This window comes from Schistocerca cancellata, chromosome 1, assembly GCF_023864275.1.
Source record: "Schistocerca cancellata isolate TAMUIC-IGC-003103 chromosome 1, iqSchCanc2.1, whole genome shotgun sequence".
Lineage (NCBI taxonomy): Eukaryota > Metazoa > Arthropoda > Insecta > Orthoptera > Acrididae > Schistocerca > Schistocerca cancellata.
The window spans coordinates 727811460-727830509 of NC_064626.1; the positions used below are offsets into that span (position 1 = coordinate 727811460).

General features: G+C 44.4%; 1 protein-coding gene across 6 annotated transcripts in view; it reads left to right on the forward strand.

The window, feature by feature from the left end:
• The first annotated feature begins 206 nt into the window (after window positions 1-206).
• Window positions 207-19050, forward strand: part of LOC126185168 (peripheral plasma membrane protein CASK) — a 530963-nt gene continuing 512119 nt past the window's right edge. For 2 of the 6 annotated variants that reach the window (XM_049928023.1, XM_049928015.1), the window contains exon 1: window positions 207-1275. In XM_049928023.1, coding sequence (XP_049783980.1) covers window positions 1264-1275 — 12 coding nt within the window. In that variant the 5' untranslated portion in view covers window positions 207-1263. The remainder of the gene's footprint in view (window positions 1276-19050) is intronic. The other 4 variants (XM_049928042.1, XM_049928032.1, XM_049928050.1 and 1 more) reach the window with 3 other exon arrangements.

Here is a 19050-nt window from a genome sequence, read left to right on the forward strand (position 1 = left end):
TTTTTTACGTGTGTAGACGCTGAAGTGCATTCGGGGCGCGTGCACACGGCCCGCCCCTGTGTGCGCTGCGTTGCGCAGCAGGAGGCTGGCAGCAGCGCGGCGGCCCGGCGCTCAGTGTGGTGGCGGCGGTGGTGGTGGTATGTGTGTGTGTGTGTGTGTGTTGCCAGTGGCGACCGGCGCACGGCGTCAGTCGGCGTCTGGTCTGCGCGCGCGGCGGTACGCGCTTGTGCTGCGCTGGCCCACCGCCCCGCTGGCTGCTCCCTCGCTCGCTATTCGCCCGCAGGAGCCCGCGCTTCCGGGAGCGGGGCGGTCTCGCGACTCCGTCTGCGCGTGATTTTCTTTTCACCGCGAGCCGTAAGGACGCTCCAGCTGTGCGAACAGATAATAGACAAAAGACTCGCCCTCACAACGAGGTGAACCTTAATCATTATCAGAAGAAACAAGAAACTATACTGCGGATGTATAAACGCTCAGTCATTGCTTAAGGACTTTATTGACACAAACAGTGAAGCGGAGCAAGAAAGAAATTCGTAATTAAACAAATTAAAGTAAGCTGGGACTCGGCATTTACATCCCGTTAAGCGGTCAAGACAGCGACCTCTTGCTTTGTTACCTGAGACGTTTCTTGCAGAATCACTGGGCCTACGACGGCCAAACTTCCTTTCAGTTACGTCCTTGCATAACAGTGCGTTTGTCTGTACTCCATGGGAAAACTGTTTTCTGAAGTGCTGCCATTGTGAAAGATCTCCGATGTAAGACATAAGTAGAACGGTTAGTACTGATATCTATTGAAATAAGTGTGGATGTAGCTCTCCGTCCGCATTCCGCTAAAGGGATTTCATGATTATTTCTATCTCACATGTGCTAAATTACTATCGTACATCCATATCCGTTATTCAGATTGTAACTTCCACTCTGAGGTATCTATCGGTAATAAACCAAGCTCTATAATCCATCGAGGCTTGAAATTTACAAATGTAGAGTGTCTGAGAGTTAAAAGTGCGCGAGTGGCATACTGGTAGACGTATACAACAATCGATGCGAGTTTCACGTCCGCTGCATTATTACACAACGTTCATCGCCACCCGTTCGGATTACTGGAACATCGTTTGTGGATTGTGAATCTGAATCAGTGCAGTGCCTTAGCGAGTGTCGGTTAGTTCATACAGGGAAGATGCACGCACGTGTCTGTGAAACGTCCTGCAGGAATTGTGCACTGGATCCATCGCTCCGGTTTGTCAGCTGACTGGGATACCGCCCGACATGCTCTGCTACGTAAGTCCTATGACACGCTTATTCCTTTTGTGATACGAGCACAGCGTACAGACTCTATTTGCCACGAAGGTTACACGAACCGTCGTTGAGATATTTTTCAACTCATATTACATCATTAGCATTGTTAGCATTTAGGAATGTGAATTCTTGTCTTTAACCCATGTGTGCAATGATCAAAACCGAAGTTGCGAACAACTTAGATAGTTTAATAAAATAACTGCAAGATTACGAGGCTGCTTGTTTAACCGAGACTTTCGCACAATATTTGTTATTAAAGATGCCGCGTTTTGAAGAGGATTTGAAGTCCCGTTTTTGCTGCTTTTCGTAGTCATAGTTGCGAACAGTGTACAATTTGACGCACCACAGTAAAGATGCCTCAAAAACACGTCATTTTCAGTATGATTTGTTGTGATAACGTGTCGGGAATCGTATAGCGATCACAGTCCCATTATCCCGATCGCGTATTCATAGACGGTCGCATTGTATAAGTGTGGGAAGGCAGGGGGCAGTTTTGAGGCAGTGTGACCAATTCTTTATTACTTATTCCAATGTGTGTGTGTGTGTGTGTGTGTGTGTGTGTGTGTGTGTACCATCGTTTGCTCAGAGAATGATTCTCCATGTACGATGTGGAATTCTCCTGAACATCCCCAGCGTGATGGCAGTAAATGCTCATCGAACACCATCTTTATGTTGGTTAACTGTCTCGTAACATACGGTAGTAACCTTCCATTTAATGAACCGCCGTAATACATTGTCGCAAGATGACAGATAAGGACTTCAGGGTCACCACTCCAAAGGCGCAAGCAAATGGACGGATCCACTTATCAGGAAATACCCCATTGAGATATTCTATAACGGCAATAGCATAATAGGCTGGTGCTTGATCCTGCTGGAACATTACACGACCGAGCAGTCGCCGATCTCGCAGACGTAGAATAAACGATTCATGTAACACGGCGCGATATGCAATGTGATTCACAGCACCGTGAAAGAAATATGGAACCATCAAGTCGGTTGCAGTCACTGCACCCTGTGGTGGATTGTGTTAAAGTTTTTCATAAAAATGTACTTTATTCGAGAAATAAATCTTTTTCGCTTTTGCAGTGCAATAATTGCACACTTGTCCGGGGAAAAACGTCCCCCACGTTGAAGAAAGAGCTGTAAAGAATTCAAACATTCGACTAAAAGCATTATGACGTTTCTGCATGTCATTATCACTCAATTAGCTTACAAACGAAGGTTTAAATTCCTTTAACTGCAAATCATTCTTCATGTATTTCTGCAATGTCGAGCATGGAACTACCAATTCCTGTGACCCATTACGTTTGGAATCGTAAGTTTTGGTACGTAGCGTTTCTAAAAACTTGCAGTGAAATCATTCTGAATATTTCTCTTTTTTTCTGTGTGTGGTCGTTCATGAGCCCATCTGCTCATTACGATCAATTTCTCCGTGGTGTAAGCGGACTCATCAACCTTGGGGATAGTGCGACTTTAGTGACCATTTTGTGCTATATATCCTATATTGATTTTACTACCATTTTTACTATTACCAGTTGCACTGATTTTGCTATTTGCTAAAAGAAATACAATTAGTTTGGCTCGAAAGATTTCCTGTCTGAATTTTATTTCCCATGTTTTAACGTAGTTATCTCCACCGGTTCCCATAAAAATATCTGTACGTTTTTCTTAAAACTTAACTATATGCAGGCCACGGGCGATATATGTCCATACATGAAATTAGAATCGTAAGACATTTCCAGTTCCAAGCACATCAGTACATTCGCAGATATTGCATACACTGCGGTGTGTACCTATGTGATTGCATTTACTGTTAGTGATCTAGAAGGTGTAGCATATCGACTTTTCACAAATGTTAGTAAATGGGCTGCTGTTCTGAAAGCCATTGGTTCGAGTCCCGGACCAGTCAGAGTGATTGAGGTTTCCAGTGTTCCACAATCACTCGTTCGAAACCGGAATGACACATTTAGCACAGGACGGTAAGAATTTGAAGAAGTTCTGTTTTTCCGTACTTGTCTAGAACCACATGTTTCTGTAGAAAGATGGCGGTCTCTGCAGTTTTCCTTACTAGGGCGCTTCGCTTTTGACGGTAACTATTGTTGGAGAAAATCGCGGCACTATTTTTGTGTCCTCTTGGAGAACGTCTGAACTACCGATATCACCTCTGGTAACACTAAATTCGAAGTAGAAGAGTTTTTTTCCTTTTTTTCGCGTTTCTGTTTCTTGCCGATTTGTGCTGGGCGAGTTGTGGAACTCTGATTTCATTTTAGTTGTGACTGAGTCTATAGTAATTTCAGTTGAGTGTGGTGTGTGAAGGATCTACCATTTATGGTATCTGCAATACAATCAAGGAATAAATACTGAAACCTTGTTCGAGAACCATGCGTTACTCCGTAAACCATACAAAAGCAGTTTTTCCTTTAAGGCGTGCGAAGATGTAATTTATCTTTTGTGAAAACCATCAAGTAACGTGTACATACTTTTGCCGTTTAACTGTACGTTAAGATTTAGGACGTACTAGCGACGAAGAAATACCTTAATTACAACTCCCGGATGTTTCTGACTATCTTAAGCGAATTGTGTGCCACAAAACCATGCAATCGTTATGGTTATAGTGATTCAGATTTTAAGAGCCGTATCAGAAACTGAAACTAAACTTACGGTGCTACAATTTATGTACGATATTGCCCTGCTGGCCGCTGGTGCTCCATTCTCTCCATTAGGTGATTTTGGACAATGTGGCAAGCAGTTGCCTGTAATGTTAACACGACCGTATTATTTCGTGTTACCGAAATAACACACAGTATGTTTCCATTTGTCATAATAAAACAGTTTGTGTGATACCTAGTATCTCTTAATATTTACCGTAGTCGCAGTTTTTTACGACGTGTAACAGTTGCATTCGTTTGCATTAATACAGATTTTGTTAGAATATGAGCATTACTCTGTCATACGTATTTAATGTCACCGTAACATAGTGTAAAATTTATATGTATCTTTCCTAACGGAAATTCAATGCTCTCCCGAAAGCGGAATAGATTCAGTGAATGCATACATCAATTAATTACGATTTCCGTTTGAAGCGTTAATCATTTGCCGGCAGTAAAAAGGGGTTTGAGGCAATGGAAGGAAATGTTAGAGGAAGCAGCGAATTGTGGGAACTGAAGAGATTGTCGTGGATTTCCTTCCGCAGGGAGATGTTACAAAGTTTCTCGAGAGTTAGGGAGAAAAGAAACCTGGCTATAAATAAATTTTGCCGTTTCCTCTGAAAAGCCTGAGGAACTTTCAGAATATTCAGATGAATTAAGTCTTCTTGCAAGGAGGATGTTGCTCTTGGGCAAGACTAACAAAAGCGGTATCGGTTTCACGCTGGCTTTCGCAGTTCGGATTTCTTACTTCTAAACTGTCGCTTCTGCGCTCTGTGCTCTCCTATATCTTACTCCTCAGGGATGTAAGACTTATAACTTATGTTACGTTGTGACGTTAATTTCATTCTGTGCTAATGATGATTCTGTGTCTTGTGGCAGGTCGTATAATCGGCAGTGCCTTAAGTGAACGTCTGCGTAATACATAAATCTTTAAATTCCATATTGATCCTGACTTAAATTTCACACACTCCTTCAATATTTTGTTTAGGCTTGCTGTATTTTATCGTGTGTTTTGCCGTTGTTTATGAATTATTCGTATCTTCAAATGAAATCCTTTCGGAAAATGTGATAGTGGTAAGTATTACCCTCGCAACACCGTCTGTAAGTTGTAAAAGTTATATTACTCTGTGCATTCAGGTTTCAGATGGACTGAAGAATTCTACTGCAAGAATATGATGTTAGTTGATAGGCTGCATCCAATAACTAACTACTTCTGTGTTAAGTTGCTCTCCGCAGTGGATTCGTGTCTGTAGCCTATCAGTAGCTACACAAGCAAAATTTCATTGTTTTCGCAGGAGTCTGTTAAGTTGAATTTGAAAATATGTTCTCCTCTAATATTCAGTATCATATGGTTATATGAATGATTAACTTAAGTAAGCTAAAAAATTAGATCACGTCAGCAAGTCGCTAGGACAGAATTGTATATTTCACAAACTTTCAGCAACTGAAAATGAAAATCAAGCTTGCTCATCAAATATTGTAATGTACTATTACTCGCATCTTACTGACGAAAAGTAAAAAATTCCATACATCATGTACATACCAGAATGAAAAGTCAAAGAGCGAAAGTTTTCTTTTCCATTGTTCATACTGTTTGCTTGAAGTAAATTGATCGCAATAACAGGGTATGTCTTCCACAAAAATTTTGCTTTTCAGTGGTAACATTTTGCCATACCGAGTCTCATTTAGATTTATTTTATAGTTCTTTTATGAAGAAATACGAGGGTTGGAACTTTAATAGTGGCAACGATTTATTTACAGCTCATACAAAATACATACCTGTTTCAATGTAGTCACCAACATTGTTTATAACCCGTTGCCAGCGATGTGGAAGTGGTAGGATACTCTTAGCAGTGCCAGTTGTGTTGACAGTTCAAGCGGCGCAGTCTGTTGCCCGACGAATTTGTAGCAGTTCTGAAGCGAATGCCGTGAAGTGAAGTGTTTCTTTCAGAGTAGAAATCGAGCTGAACTTACGAGGGCTTAAGTCAGGGGAGTGCAATAGGTGGTATAGCACTTAGCAACCCCATCAGTCAAACAAATCAGTAACAACTTGCACCTTACGTGTTTGAGCATTGTCCTGCAAAATGATGGTCAGATCCTGCGCAAAAGTGTCATCACTAATGTCTCCGTGCTGTTCATTTTTGGAACACAACCTACGACCAGCTTAGAGGCAGGACCTGATCATCATGTGGTGTGTTATCTGCGTCTACGTATTACATACTCTGCAAGCCATTTGTACGGTGCATGACGAGCGGCACGCCACACCAGTATTATCGATTTCACTGTCTACTCAATTCGCGCATTGAGAGACTGAAAAAATGTCGTGTCTGCGTGCCAGTGTATGTACCCAATCCCTCTTATCTTATTCTCACGATCCCTACGCGAGGCATGAGGTGGTGGGAACATAGTGGTCGCACAGTCTTTTTCGAATGCAGGTTCTCTAAATTATCCAGTGGGAATCCGTGAGAACTACGTCGACTTTCTTTCAAGGATTCCCATTTAAGCTGCGCTTTGGTACGGGCTGTACCGACGTGTTGCGATCCTAGCAGCGTGTGTCTGATTTCTTTCATGCCTTGTCTTTCCAATCTGTTGTTTTAGCTGCTTGGCAGAGATTCCAAACACAGGATCAGCAATCTAGAATTCGTCACAGTAGCGTCTTGTATGCGATTTCCCTTGTAGGTGCCCAACATGTTCGCCACTAATATTATGATAGTAGTTGTCGCATTGTTTTTGCCTGGACATTATCGAACATTTTTCGTGTTTAAAGAGACCTTCTGGCCGTTACACCAAGTGGAAATTTTATTTCAGTCTTCCTGTAATTCCATACTATCTTCCAACGCTGGGTAAATTGCAAACACCAGAGGTCCCATTACTCTTCCATGGTGAACTCGCAGTGCAACTTTAGTTTCTGTGGAGCATTCGCCTTCCAGTACAACGTACTGGGTTCTGTGGTTAAAGTAGTCTGTCAGACTGATCAGCCGCTCGCAGTGGGAAGGGACGTCGCAGCGACACTCGCTCTCTGGTGAATGGACCGAAATTTTTCCTTTTGTTTTATGCAGTTATTTAGGGTCGTACTTTTTTAAGGTTGTTACAAAATCGACATTGTATTCTCGATACAAGTTTATGATAGTGCAAAATGCCACAGTCTTGTTAGAGTACTATACACGTTACAAAACGTAAAAAGCAGAGAGTGTGTACTGTACTGTTGACGAAATTCTACGTATGACATTGTTTTCTAAGAACCCATTGTTACTAGCAACTCATAATTACAGGTTGAAAATAATCCGCAGTAGGTTGCGGGACCTTTGCGTATTTCATTTGCTTTATTGTTTGTGATCGGTAATAATCGTTGGAGTTGGTGCAACGATTTTGCATTCTGTGCTTCATACTGCGGCCAATAATGTAACAGTGTTTCATAATCGCCATATTCACTCCGTTAGGCATTAAAGACAGATTCACTGACGAGTAGGCAACTTTCTTTTGATCGTAACGCTGTATGCAAGTATCTGCGAAACACGTATGCAGGATCTGTGGAACATTTGGTTTGCCTTTTAGTATCAAATTATATGCGATAATATTTTTAGGACATCGTATTCGTAGTATTTATTTCACAATTGCAGTTTCGGCCTTTGAGTCATTTTCAAGAGGTAATGCAGAAGATTTGGCTTCAGCATATATCAGACTTTAAAATACCCCTACATGTCGATGTAAGGCTTTTCACTGTCCTTGATGATCTGTATACATGATGGAGGATTTCAAGGTGTGACATGTGCAGAAGCAAATTCTGTTGCAGTACTACTTGGAAAAGGACCAAAGCCCGAAACTGCAATACACTGAAGAGCCAAAGAAACTGGTACACCTGCCTAATATCGTGGAGGGTCCCCGCGAGCCCGCGGAAGTGCCGCAACACGACATGGCCTGGACTCGGCCATTGTCTCAAGTAGTGCTGGAGGGAACTGACACCACGAATCCTGCAGGGCTGGTTGGAAATCTCTTCTGAACAGCACGTTGCAAGGCATCCCAGATATGCTCAGTGATGTTCGTGTCTGGAGTTTGGTGGCCAGCGGAAGTGTTTAAACACATAAGAGTGTTCCAGGAGCCACTCTGTAGCAATTCTGAACGTGTGGAATGTCGCGCGGCTCCAGACTGTAGTGCCTAGAACCGCTCGGCCACACAGACCGGCTCAGAATGCACAATGGACGTGAATGGACGCAGGTGATCAGACAGGATGCTTACGTACGTGTCACATGTCAGAGTCCTATCTACACGTATCAGGGGTCCCATATTACTCCAACTGCACACGCCCCACACCATTATAGAGGGCCGGCCTGAGTGGCCTAGCGGTTGTAGGCGCTACAGTCTGGAACCGCGCGACCGCTACGGTCGCAGGTTCGAATCCTGCCTCGGGCATGGATGTGTGTGATGTCCTTAGGTTAGTTAGGTTTAAGTAGTTCTAAGTTCTAGGGGACTGATGAGCTCAGAAGTTAAGTCCCATAGTACTCAGAGCCATTTGAACCATTTTTGAACCATTACAGAGGCCCCACCAGCTTGAACACTCCCCTCCTGACATGCAGGGTCCATGGACTCATAGGTTGTCTCCGTACCCCGTACACGTCCATCCGCTCGATACACTTTGAAACGAGACTCGTCCGACCAGGCAACATGTTTCCCGAAATCAACAGTCTAATGTCGGTGTTGACGGGCCCGGGCTAGGCGTAAAGTTTTCTGTCGTGCACTCATCAAGGGTACACGAGTTCGCCTTCGGCTCCGAATGCCCATATCGATGACGTTTCGTTGAATGGTTCGCACGCTGACACTTGTTTATGGCCCAGCATTGAAATCTGCAGCAATTTGCGGAAAGACTGCACTTGGGTCAAATTGAACGATTCTCTTCAGTCGTCGTTGGTCCCGTTCTTGCAGGATCTTTTTCCGTAAGCACCGATGTCGGAGATTTGATGTTTTACCTGATTCCTGATATTCACGGTACACTCGTGAAATGATCGTACGGGAAAATCTCTCCTCCATCGCTACCTCGGAGATGCTGTGTCGCAGCGCTCGTGCGCCGACTATAATGCCACGTTCAAACTCAGTTACGTCTTGATTAAGCTGCCATTGTAGCAGCAGTAACCGATCTAACAACTGCGCCAGACATTTGTCTTATATAGGCGTTTTCGACCGCAGCGCTGTGTTCTGCCTGCTTACATATATCTGTATTTGAATACGCATGCCTGTATCAGCTTCTTTGGCGCTCAGTTCCTACAGTCAATGGCGAATATGATGTACTTAAAACAAATTCCACATAATTGTGAACCCCGACCGTGAGAGGTTAAAGATATCTGTTAGTTGTGGCGAACGATTGTGTTTCTCTACCGCCCCTTGAAATTGAATCGTTGCAGCGGTTCGTATTACAGAGAATTCTGATGGAACAAGTCAGTTGATTCGTTTCAACAACATAGAATATGGTATCGATTCAGAATTTTACAGATTAGATTCCTGATAAGAACCGCGACTCTACAGTGGACCGTGTCTAAAAACTGTCTGCGCTCCTTGGAGCGGAGAATGAAAAGAGCAAAAATAAAAATAAATTAATAAAAACCTTCAGCGTCAGGAACATTTTCCATGTACATGTCATCGCGTCTCTCAGTACGCACGTGAACAAATACATATTCTCCTACACTACGTTTCATATTTTTTATCTGGGACGTACTAAATTAAAAATGTTTCCCAACGCCCGGTTTTGACCGAGATTTTCGGGAGATTTCTCTTGGTTGTAAGGCTAACCCCTGCCAAATATTCCCAATTGGGACTGCGTCATCTCCTCCAACAGCTCGCCTGATATTAGGCTGAAAATTCCCTGACTCTGCAGCTCGCTGTACCTTCAGGGGTAGGAATTAAAAAATAATAAAAAACACCTTTGAGAACCTGCAAGTACTATAAATCTGTCTTTAACTTTAAATTTTTAAATTAAAAAATGAATTACGACTAGTTTCACTGATGTCTCCCATTTTGTTGAATACTAAAATTTAGCTAACGCATATGATTCGCTTTTTATGATTAACAGTTCTGATAAAGGAAAACACCTATACGAAGAAAATATGAAAGGTCATGCAATGTCCGAAATTGTAATGGAAGTTATGTTGATATGTAGAGTTGCTTGCTGTTTTTATCTGTTAGGCCGGACCAACAGCAACGCACTTAAGAGACATATTTTTCATCTACAGGCACTGCACGAAGTATAGGTAGCTTGTTTAAAACTAGACAAGTGTATTCGTCTGTGTACAGAATCTAGTCAAGTGTTGCGTCCCTACCGGGCGAGACCGAACACTCGTTACGGCACCGGACCCACATGCAGGAGACGGGTTTGAATTACCGCCTGCCCAACCAAATTTTAATTTTTCCTTCCGTTTCTCTTAATCCCTAAAGTGAGCGCCGGGCTGGTCCAATGAAAAGGACACGGCCGCTTTTCTTCACAAAAGTATGCAAAAGGGTGGAAGTCTAGGATTTAAACGTCCCGTCGTCTACGAGGTAGAGATAGAGAACAGGCTGTGCGTAGAAGAATAGGACAATAAGTCTACAGTGTCCTGTTACAGGAACCATCCCGACATTCACCTTAAGCGACTTAGGGAAATGACGGAAAACTGAAACATGGATGGCTGGCCACCGCCCTCCTCGCGAATGCGAGTCCAGTGTGTTGACCACTGCTTCTTCTCTCGATCCAACCATTCGAAGTTTTGACTTGTATTTCATCTTTAGTGACCCCGTTATGGAGTGGACCATAAACCCCAGTTTTCCGTTCACGCACTTACTGTATGTTAGCGTCCGCAGACGAAAATGTAAAGCGTAAATGTACCGGCGGACTATGAATTTAGGAAGATTGTATAGTGTTCATTATTCACATTTACGTTAATATTTTCAAGTCAAAATATAAATATTTGCCGTTTACCACGGCGCTCGGCCATGGTATATAGACAGTCGACCGACCGACGGAGGGTCCATTCACGCAAAGTCCTTACCTTCCCCGCGGCGAGTGGACCGTTACCTGTCCCTCGTGGGGTAGTCTGCTGACCATTGTCCTAAAGCTACAGATACCACCAGAGAGGGCAGCACTCTTCGGTGTCTCGGTCGAAAGTAGCGAACGAACATTTTTCTTGCTACTTAGAATTAAGGTACCGACTAAGTTCTAGCGTCTCAACCACCTGACGGATCACAGTGAACAACGCCAGAGTGGAGAAGTGCGGACCTTAGCCAGCACATTATGATGATCTGGGATTGCTCGCCAACATCTCTTTTCCCGTCACCCGCCAAATTTTTCTGATGGAGGTGCCCACCACCGCTAGCGCACGATCCCGGTCGAAAGTTGCTGCCCTGGCACCTGTTATATCTACATAACTGTCACTGTTTGCGTGAGGCGCAAAAAATCCCAACCGACTTTGGATCGCGTTGTGTAAAATGAAGCCACTGACTTATTGCCTAAGTAACGATGTATAACTGCCAGAAGATTAATTGCTGTATGTCTGTTGATTCTTGTTCAGTGCTGTATTGAGTAGAACGGCGAATTTCGAGATGACAGATTTAGAGGAGCAACGCGTCTGCATTAAATGTTGCTTGAAACTCGAGAAAACCTTTACAGGGACACAGAAAATGATGCAGAAAGCCTACGGTCATAAGTGCTTAAGCCGTAATCGGTGTTACGAAAGGTTCACACGGTTAAAATGGCCGGACGGAAGTTGACGTCTACCGACGACGCTTATTTCAGGGGCGTCGGCGAAATAGTGCGTGCCAGTTGAAGACTGACTGTCCGAGAGATTGCGGGAGCAGGTAACATTTCAGTTCGATCATGTAATGAAATCCTGACACATCACCTTGGAATTCATCGCGTTGCCGCCAAGTTGGTCCCACAGCACACTTGTCAAGACCAGAAAGACCTTCGCCTCGTAATCTGTGGATCGCGCAAATGAGAATGAGATGTTCCTTACGAGAATCACAACTTGTGATGAGGCGTGGGCCTACGGTTATGATGTTCAGACCAAGGTTCGACGTTCACAGTGGGTCTGAAAAGGTTCTCCAAGACCAAAAAGCTCGTCAGGTCAGGTCCAATGTCAAAGCCAGGCCGATAGTTTTCTTTGACGTTGAAGGAAAAGTTCATCATGAATTCGTGTCACAGGGACAAACTGGTAAGCGATGGTGCTATCGGAACGTATTGCGACGCATGCGAGAAAACGTGAGAAGGAAACAGCCTGAAATTTGGCGAGAAAATTTGTGGCTCTTGCATCACGATAACGCACTCGCACATTCATCCCTATCGGTGCGCGTGATTATTGTACAAGAAACGAAATTACTGTGCTGCTTCATTCTCCGTACTCTCCAGACCTAGCCCTTGCGGTTTTTTTTTTTATTTCCAAAGTTGAAACCCCCGTTAAAAGGACGGAAGATTTATAACTATAGACAATATAAAAGAAAATTCGCAGACAGTCATTCGCGCTATCCAGGAAAAGGCGTACCAAGACTGCTTCCGGAAGTGAAAACGGCGTTGGGAGCAGAGTATCAGTTGTGGAGGAGAATATTTCGGAGATCATGCACAATAAGTAAAACATAAGTTGGCCTTTAGTGGCTGCTCGTACTGACGGCAGTTAATTACAGTTATTATTGGTTCCAATGGCTCTGAGCACTATGGGACTTAACTTCTAAGGTCATCATCCCCTAGAACTTAGAACTACTTAAACCTAACTAACCTAAGGACATCACACACATCCATGCCCAAAGCAGGATTCGAACCTGCGACCGTAGCGGTCTTGCAGTTCCAGACTGTAGCTCCTAGACCCGCTCGGCCACCCCGGCCGGCACAGTTATTATTCATTTGACATATTACCGCCGGCCGCGGTGGTCTAGTGGTTCTAGGCGCTCAGTCCGGAGCTGCGCGACTGCTACGGTTGCAGGTTCGAATCCTGCCTCGGGCATGGATGTGTGTGATGTCCTTAGGTTAGTTAGGTTTAAGTAGTTCTAAGTTCTAGGGGACTGATGACCATAGATGTTAAGTCCCATAGTGCTCAGAGCCATTTGAACCATTTTGACATATTACCAATGGGCTTTCTTCCCGTGATCTTCGGCCGTCGTTTGCATGAAGATACATCATTAAACATAGTGACAATTTTGTCTTATCCATTTCTGTGTGTTTGTAATTCGTCCATCACCATGATTACTTACATCGTTTCTCATTTCAGTGTGTCTCATGAATTACATGGTATCCAGCCTTAGACTTCCACACCGGCGCGTCGTGTCCTGTAGCTCTGGATACACCTTAGCTGCTCAGGATGTCCTATTTTAGATATGTCAGAAAAAAATGACACTGTTGTGTTCAGGAAGGGTACTTCGCTTTCAAAGCTTCTCGGGCTGAAAAGTGATTGCAGCGCTACAAAAGAGCTTCATTTGCGTAAAAGAACGCCCGTCGAGCAACGCAAGGAGAGATGGCAGTTCAACAGATGAGAAACCTTACTCTTCCCTCAGGGGACAGGTAAACTTGAACTTCCGCGCTGCAACCTATGTCAGCTCAACCTGTGGATATCAGAAGGGCGGCGCAATTCAAAATAGCTCTTGAGTTAATTCGGGTTCAAATTCCTTGTGTTCACTGTTCACAGGTGTTAACTTGGTCTTTCTACATAAATCCCTTCACTGTTAGTATAGCCGTAGCAGTGCATAAAATGTACAGCACTAAAACTACGCTACTGCTACAGCTGACATATTTGCACCCATGCTGCGTTCCCTCTGACTCTAATCCTGTCGGTCTGCAGATAATGTCCACGCAATATGCATATTATCTGACGGAACGCAGAGTCGCGTTATCTCAGTTAGGTACCTCTTTTGAGGCAAGAGATGTGATCCAAACGAAATGTACTTCTCTTGAGGAGTCTGGCGTTCTGTTATTTGATTTCACCGTTGGCTGACCTGGTTGGTGCAGCCGATGACTACAGGGAACAAGCGGCATCATAAACAATTTATGACTTCCCTAGCGAAGGGCAGATACTACTCCTTCACCGAAATTTGCACTCCAGGTAGGCACAGGCCGCACGGGCGTAATGTGGTGGAGAGCTGCCTTACTGGAAATACATCAGTCTGATCTGCAGTGAAATACCATTGTCTCCAGTCTGGTAAAATACTATACAAGTAGATTGATTAAGTTCAACTGTAATTCATCCACTTTACTGCCGGTTGAGTCCGTGGCTGTGGATTATATTATTTCAATAAATACAGCAGCCAGCCATGAAGTGGTGAAGCTTTCGACAGATGTGTTGGACAGTATCTCTAAAATGCCCGTCGATCGCATCACGCCGCTCTTTTCAGTTCTGAGCGCACAGTGAGCGCATAAAGATGGCTAGAAAATAGTGTCTTCTGCTAAGTATGAGGGCCTGTTCGCCTGATGTCATACAAATCACGTTCGTATTTTCGTGTGGTGAGTAACTTTACCTCGTTTCAGAAAACAGTGTTTTCGTCCGCTGACACGTAAATACAGTATGTGTGAAATGTTGCTTCGTCGATAAAAGCGCTCGAATTCATTTTTGTTGTAACATAGCATTATATACACTCCTGGAAATGGAAAAAAGAACACATTGACACCGGTGTGTCAGACCCACCATACTTGCTCCGGACACTGCGAGAGGGCTGTACAAGCAATGATCACACGCACGGCACAGCGGACACACCAGGAACCGCAGTGTTGGCCGTCGAATGGCGCTAGCTGCGCAGCATTTGTGCACCGCCGCCGTCAGTGTCAGCCAGTTTGCCGTGGCATACGGAGCTCCATCGCAGTCTTTAACACTGGTAGCATGCCGCGACAGCGTGGACGTGAACCGTATGTGCAGTTGACGGACTTTGAGCGAGGGCGTATAGTGGGCATGCGGGAGGCCGGGTGGACGTACCGCCGAATTGCTCAACACGTGGGGCGTGAGGTCTCCACAGTACATCGATGTTGTCGCCAGTGGTCGGCGGAAGGTGCACGTGCCCGTCGACCTGGGACCGGACCGCAGCGACGCACGGATGCACGCCAAGACCGTAGGATCCTACGCAGTGCCGTAGGGGACCGCACCGCCACTTCCCAGCAAATTAGGGACACTGTTGCTCCTGGGGTATCGGCGAGGACCATTCGCAACCGTCTCCATGAAGCTGGGCTACGGTCCCGCACACCGTTAGGCCGTCTTCCGCTCACGCCCCAACATCGTGCAGCCCGCCTCCAGTGGTGTCGCGACAGGCGTGAATGGAGGGACGAATGGAGACGTGTCGTCTTCAGCGATGAGAGTCGCTTCTGCCTTGGTGCCAATGATGGTCGTATGCGTGTTTGGCGCCGTGCAGGTGAGCGCCACAATCAGGACTGCATACGACCGAGGCACACAGGGCCAACACACGGCACCATGGTGTGGGGAGCGATCTCCTACACTGGCCGTACACCACTGGTGATCGTCGAGGGGACACTGAATAGTGCACGGTACATCCAAACCGTCATCGAACCCATCGTTCTACCATTCCTAGACTGGCAAGGGAACTTGCTGTTCCAACAGGACAATGCACGTCCGCAAGTATCCCGTGCCACCCAACGTGCTCTAGAAGGTGTAAGTCAACTACCCTGGCCAGCAAGATCTCCGGATCTGTCCCCCATTGAGCATGTTTGGGACTGGATGAAGCGTCGTCTCACGCGGTCTGCACGTCCAGCACGAACGCTGGTCCAACTGAGGCGCCAGGTGGAAATGGCATGGCAAGCCGTTCCACAGGACTACATCCAGCATCTCTACGATCGTCTCCATGGGAGAATAGCAGCCTGCATTGCTGCGAAAGGTGGATATACACTGTACTAGTGCCGACATTGTGCATGCTCTGTTGCCTGTGTCTATGTGCCTGTGGTTCTGTCAGTGTGATCATGTGATGTATCTGACCTAAGGAATGTGTCAATAAAGTTTCCCCTTCCTGGGACAGTGAATTCACGGTGTTCTTATTTCAATTTCCAGGAGTGTATTTAGCATCAGGTCAAATGCGGAAACATTGTTTCTTTAACAATACGTATACATATATTTAACACATAAAAATGAAAGTTATGATTATGTGTCGATTAAATTTACAATATTTACAAAACACAGTAGGTCACAGGCTTATAACCAACGGCTGAACATACACAATTGATGCGTTGGTTGCTAACAGGAATTGTCAGTTGTGCATGTTCAGCATTTGGACACTGCTTCTGAAACACCTGTTTCCAAACTACGCAGTTTTTCCTCCCAGAACATTGCATCACTTCACAATTTTAACTTGTCATAAATTATGATAGTGAATTGCTGTGAAAGAAAGGAAAGCAGTAACCTTTTATCCTAGTTTGTATGCCTAATTTTTGTTGATGGAGTGCTTTTTGACAGCAAACGTAAGAAAATACGTAAAAAATTCGTAGTGCGATCTAGATGACGCAAGATTTTGAAGACAGAGAACGATTTTTGGTATATCATATGTATTAACTCATTGTACTCGTGCTACACAAGCTGGCGCAATGTCTGTTGTCTGGTATTATTTGCTAAAAGAGCGTGTCAGCGTTGCTTGTTACACCGACCCATTTTTCAGACTCGTTCTGTGATATTTCCTGTGTCAAGTGGACTGTGTCATGGCAAGAGGACACGGCCAAACAACACTGTAACAACGCAAATTCCAACATTCGCCGGAACTGTGCGCCTCGACGAGGTCGTCTGGTTCAGAAATTTTGCAGCCCGCTGCTCCTGTATACGCGTCTTGATCCACATCATCCGTGGTAGAGCAAATTGCGACGCAGTATATTGATCTGGTTTATATTTTTTTTTCCTTTTTTTTAAACCTAACGACAGTCGTTAGAGGAGGATTACTCTAACCCTACGTAACGACTGCAGTAATGTCGCATCACGCCAGGGTTGTGAATAGCGTCGGTAAACCGTAACACGCATGTCATTTAAAGCCCCGCTGATCAATCTAACCTCTGACCTAAAACCGAAATGGCTACCAGACTGCGTCCACTTTAACAATCCATCGATGTTTATGGAATAAAACACACTTTTTTCTATTTAAGAATCAATGAGGATAGTTTTTGTAACAGGGGAAAGTTTGTAATAGCTGGAGAGAAATGCTGATAGAAGAGGATTTGTGTTGGTCGGTGAGATATGTTGGATGGCTCAGCTGGCTGTTCCAACTAAATTTCTCAAATCATCAGTTATATTTGTAGGAAATTCGCAACTTCATAAACACTCTTTATCTTGTAAATACTAAATTCACTGCCGGAATTTTATTATTTAAATTTTTTAGCGTTGCACACGAAAAGTTGGTGTGGTAGTAAGAGTTCCGATCTGCACGTACTTTTAATCTGCCAAGAAAGTTAAAATCTTTTACGTCACTGTTTTGCTTTACCGTATTTGTCATGGTACCAATGTAAAAACAGTAGAATAAGATCAAAAAGTTATAGTTCCCGTCTTATCCTTTACTTGCATGTTAAAACCAACTTAACAATAAAATGTTTTGTATGACTGGTGGTATATATTTTTTTCGTTTAAAGAAACTTTGCGTGGGTGACCACATAAACTCTACCGACAATGAAGCACGTACATGAGCTTGACCGGTATTACGAGGGTGAGTCACATGAAAACCTTAAATCTTTTTAAAGTATTATTTAATGGGCAGAAGCGGTACAAAGCTGTATCACTTTTCAACATAATCTCCCCCACGCTTAATGCAAGTCCTCCAGCGCTTACAAAGTGCATAAATTACTTTAGAAAAAAATTCTTTTGGTAGTCCGCCCGACCACTCATGCATTGCGCGGCGTACCTCTTCATCAGAACGGAACTTCTTTCCTCCCATTGCGTCTTTGAGTGGTCCAAACATATGGAAATCACTTGGGGGCAAGGTCTGATGAGTATGGTGGATGAAGAAGACACTCAAAATGCAGGTCTGCAACTGTTGTACGGGCAGTGTGGGGCCTTGCATTGTCATGTTGCAAAAGGACACCTGCTGACAGCAATCGAAGTCGCTTTGATTTGATTGCAGGCCGCAGATGATTTTGTATGAGCTCTGTGTATGATGCACTGGTGACAGTGGTCCCTCTAGGCAAGTAATGCTCCAAAATGACGCCTTTTTCGTCCCAAAAGAGAGTCAGCATAACCTTCCCTGCCGATGGTTCTGTTCGAAACTTCATTGGTTTTGGTGATGAGGAATGGCCCCATTCCTTGCTCGCTCTCTTCGTTTCCGGCTGGTGGAAGTGAACCCTCGTTTCGTCCCCAGTAACGATTCTTGCAAGGAAACCATCATCTTATCGTTCAAAGCGCCGAAGAAGTTCTTCACAAGCGTCAACGCGTTGTTCTCTCATTTCAGGAGTCAGCTGCCGTGTTACCCATCTTGCTGACACTTTGTGAAACTGGAGCACATCATGCACAATGTGGTGGCTGACCCATGACTAATCTGTAAACATGCTGCAATGTCATTCAGTGCCACTCGGCGGTTTTCCTTCACTATGGCTTCAACTGCTGCAATGTTCTGTGGAGTCACAACTCGTTGTGCCTGACCTGGACGACGGTATGTGTGCATCTGCACTATGCTGCCACCTACAGGCCATTCTGCACGCTGTTTCTAGCACACTTTCCAACTTAGGACAACGGCGCGAAATTTCGATTTGTTATTACAAATTTAATGGTTTCATTCGACTCACCCTGGTATGTCCACTGAAGTGAATGCGGAGGCGTAAATTAAATTCATGTGCAAGATATAGTATCGATAGCAGTATTCATCAGCGTTCTTGAGCCGTTAACTGTGAACGTCTATATTTACAGTTATTGCACATGCAGCGTGAAACATCAAGTACCGCTACGTGGAAAAAAGACATAAATATAAATGATATATTAAACTAAGAAACAGTTGTATACAAATATCCAGTGCCCTTATCTATCATCTATACTCATACTCCGCAAGCCACCGTACGGTGGGTGGCGGAGGGTACACTATACCACTGCCAGTCCTTTCCTATTCCACTTGCAAACAGAGCGAGAGAAAAACAACTGTCTATGTGTTTCCGTACGAGCCCTAATTTCTCTTATCTTCATGGCAAAATGTACGTTGGCGGCAA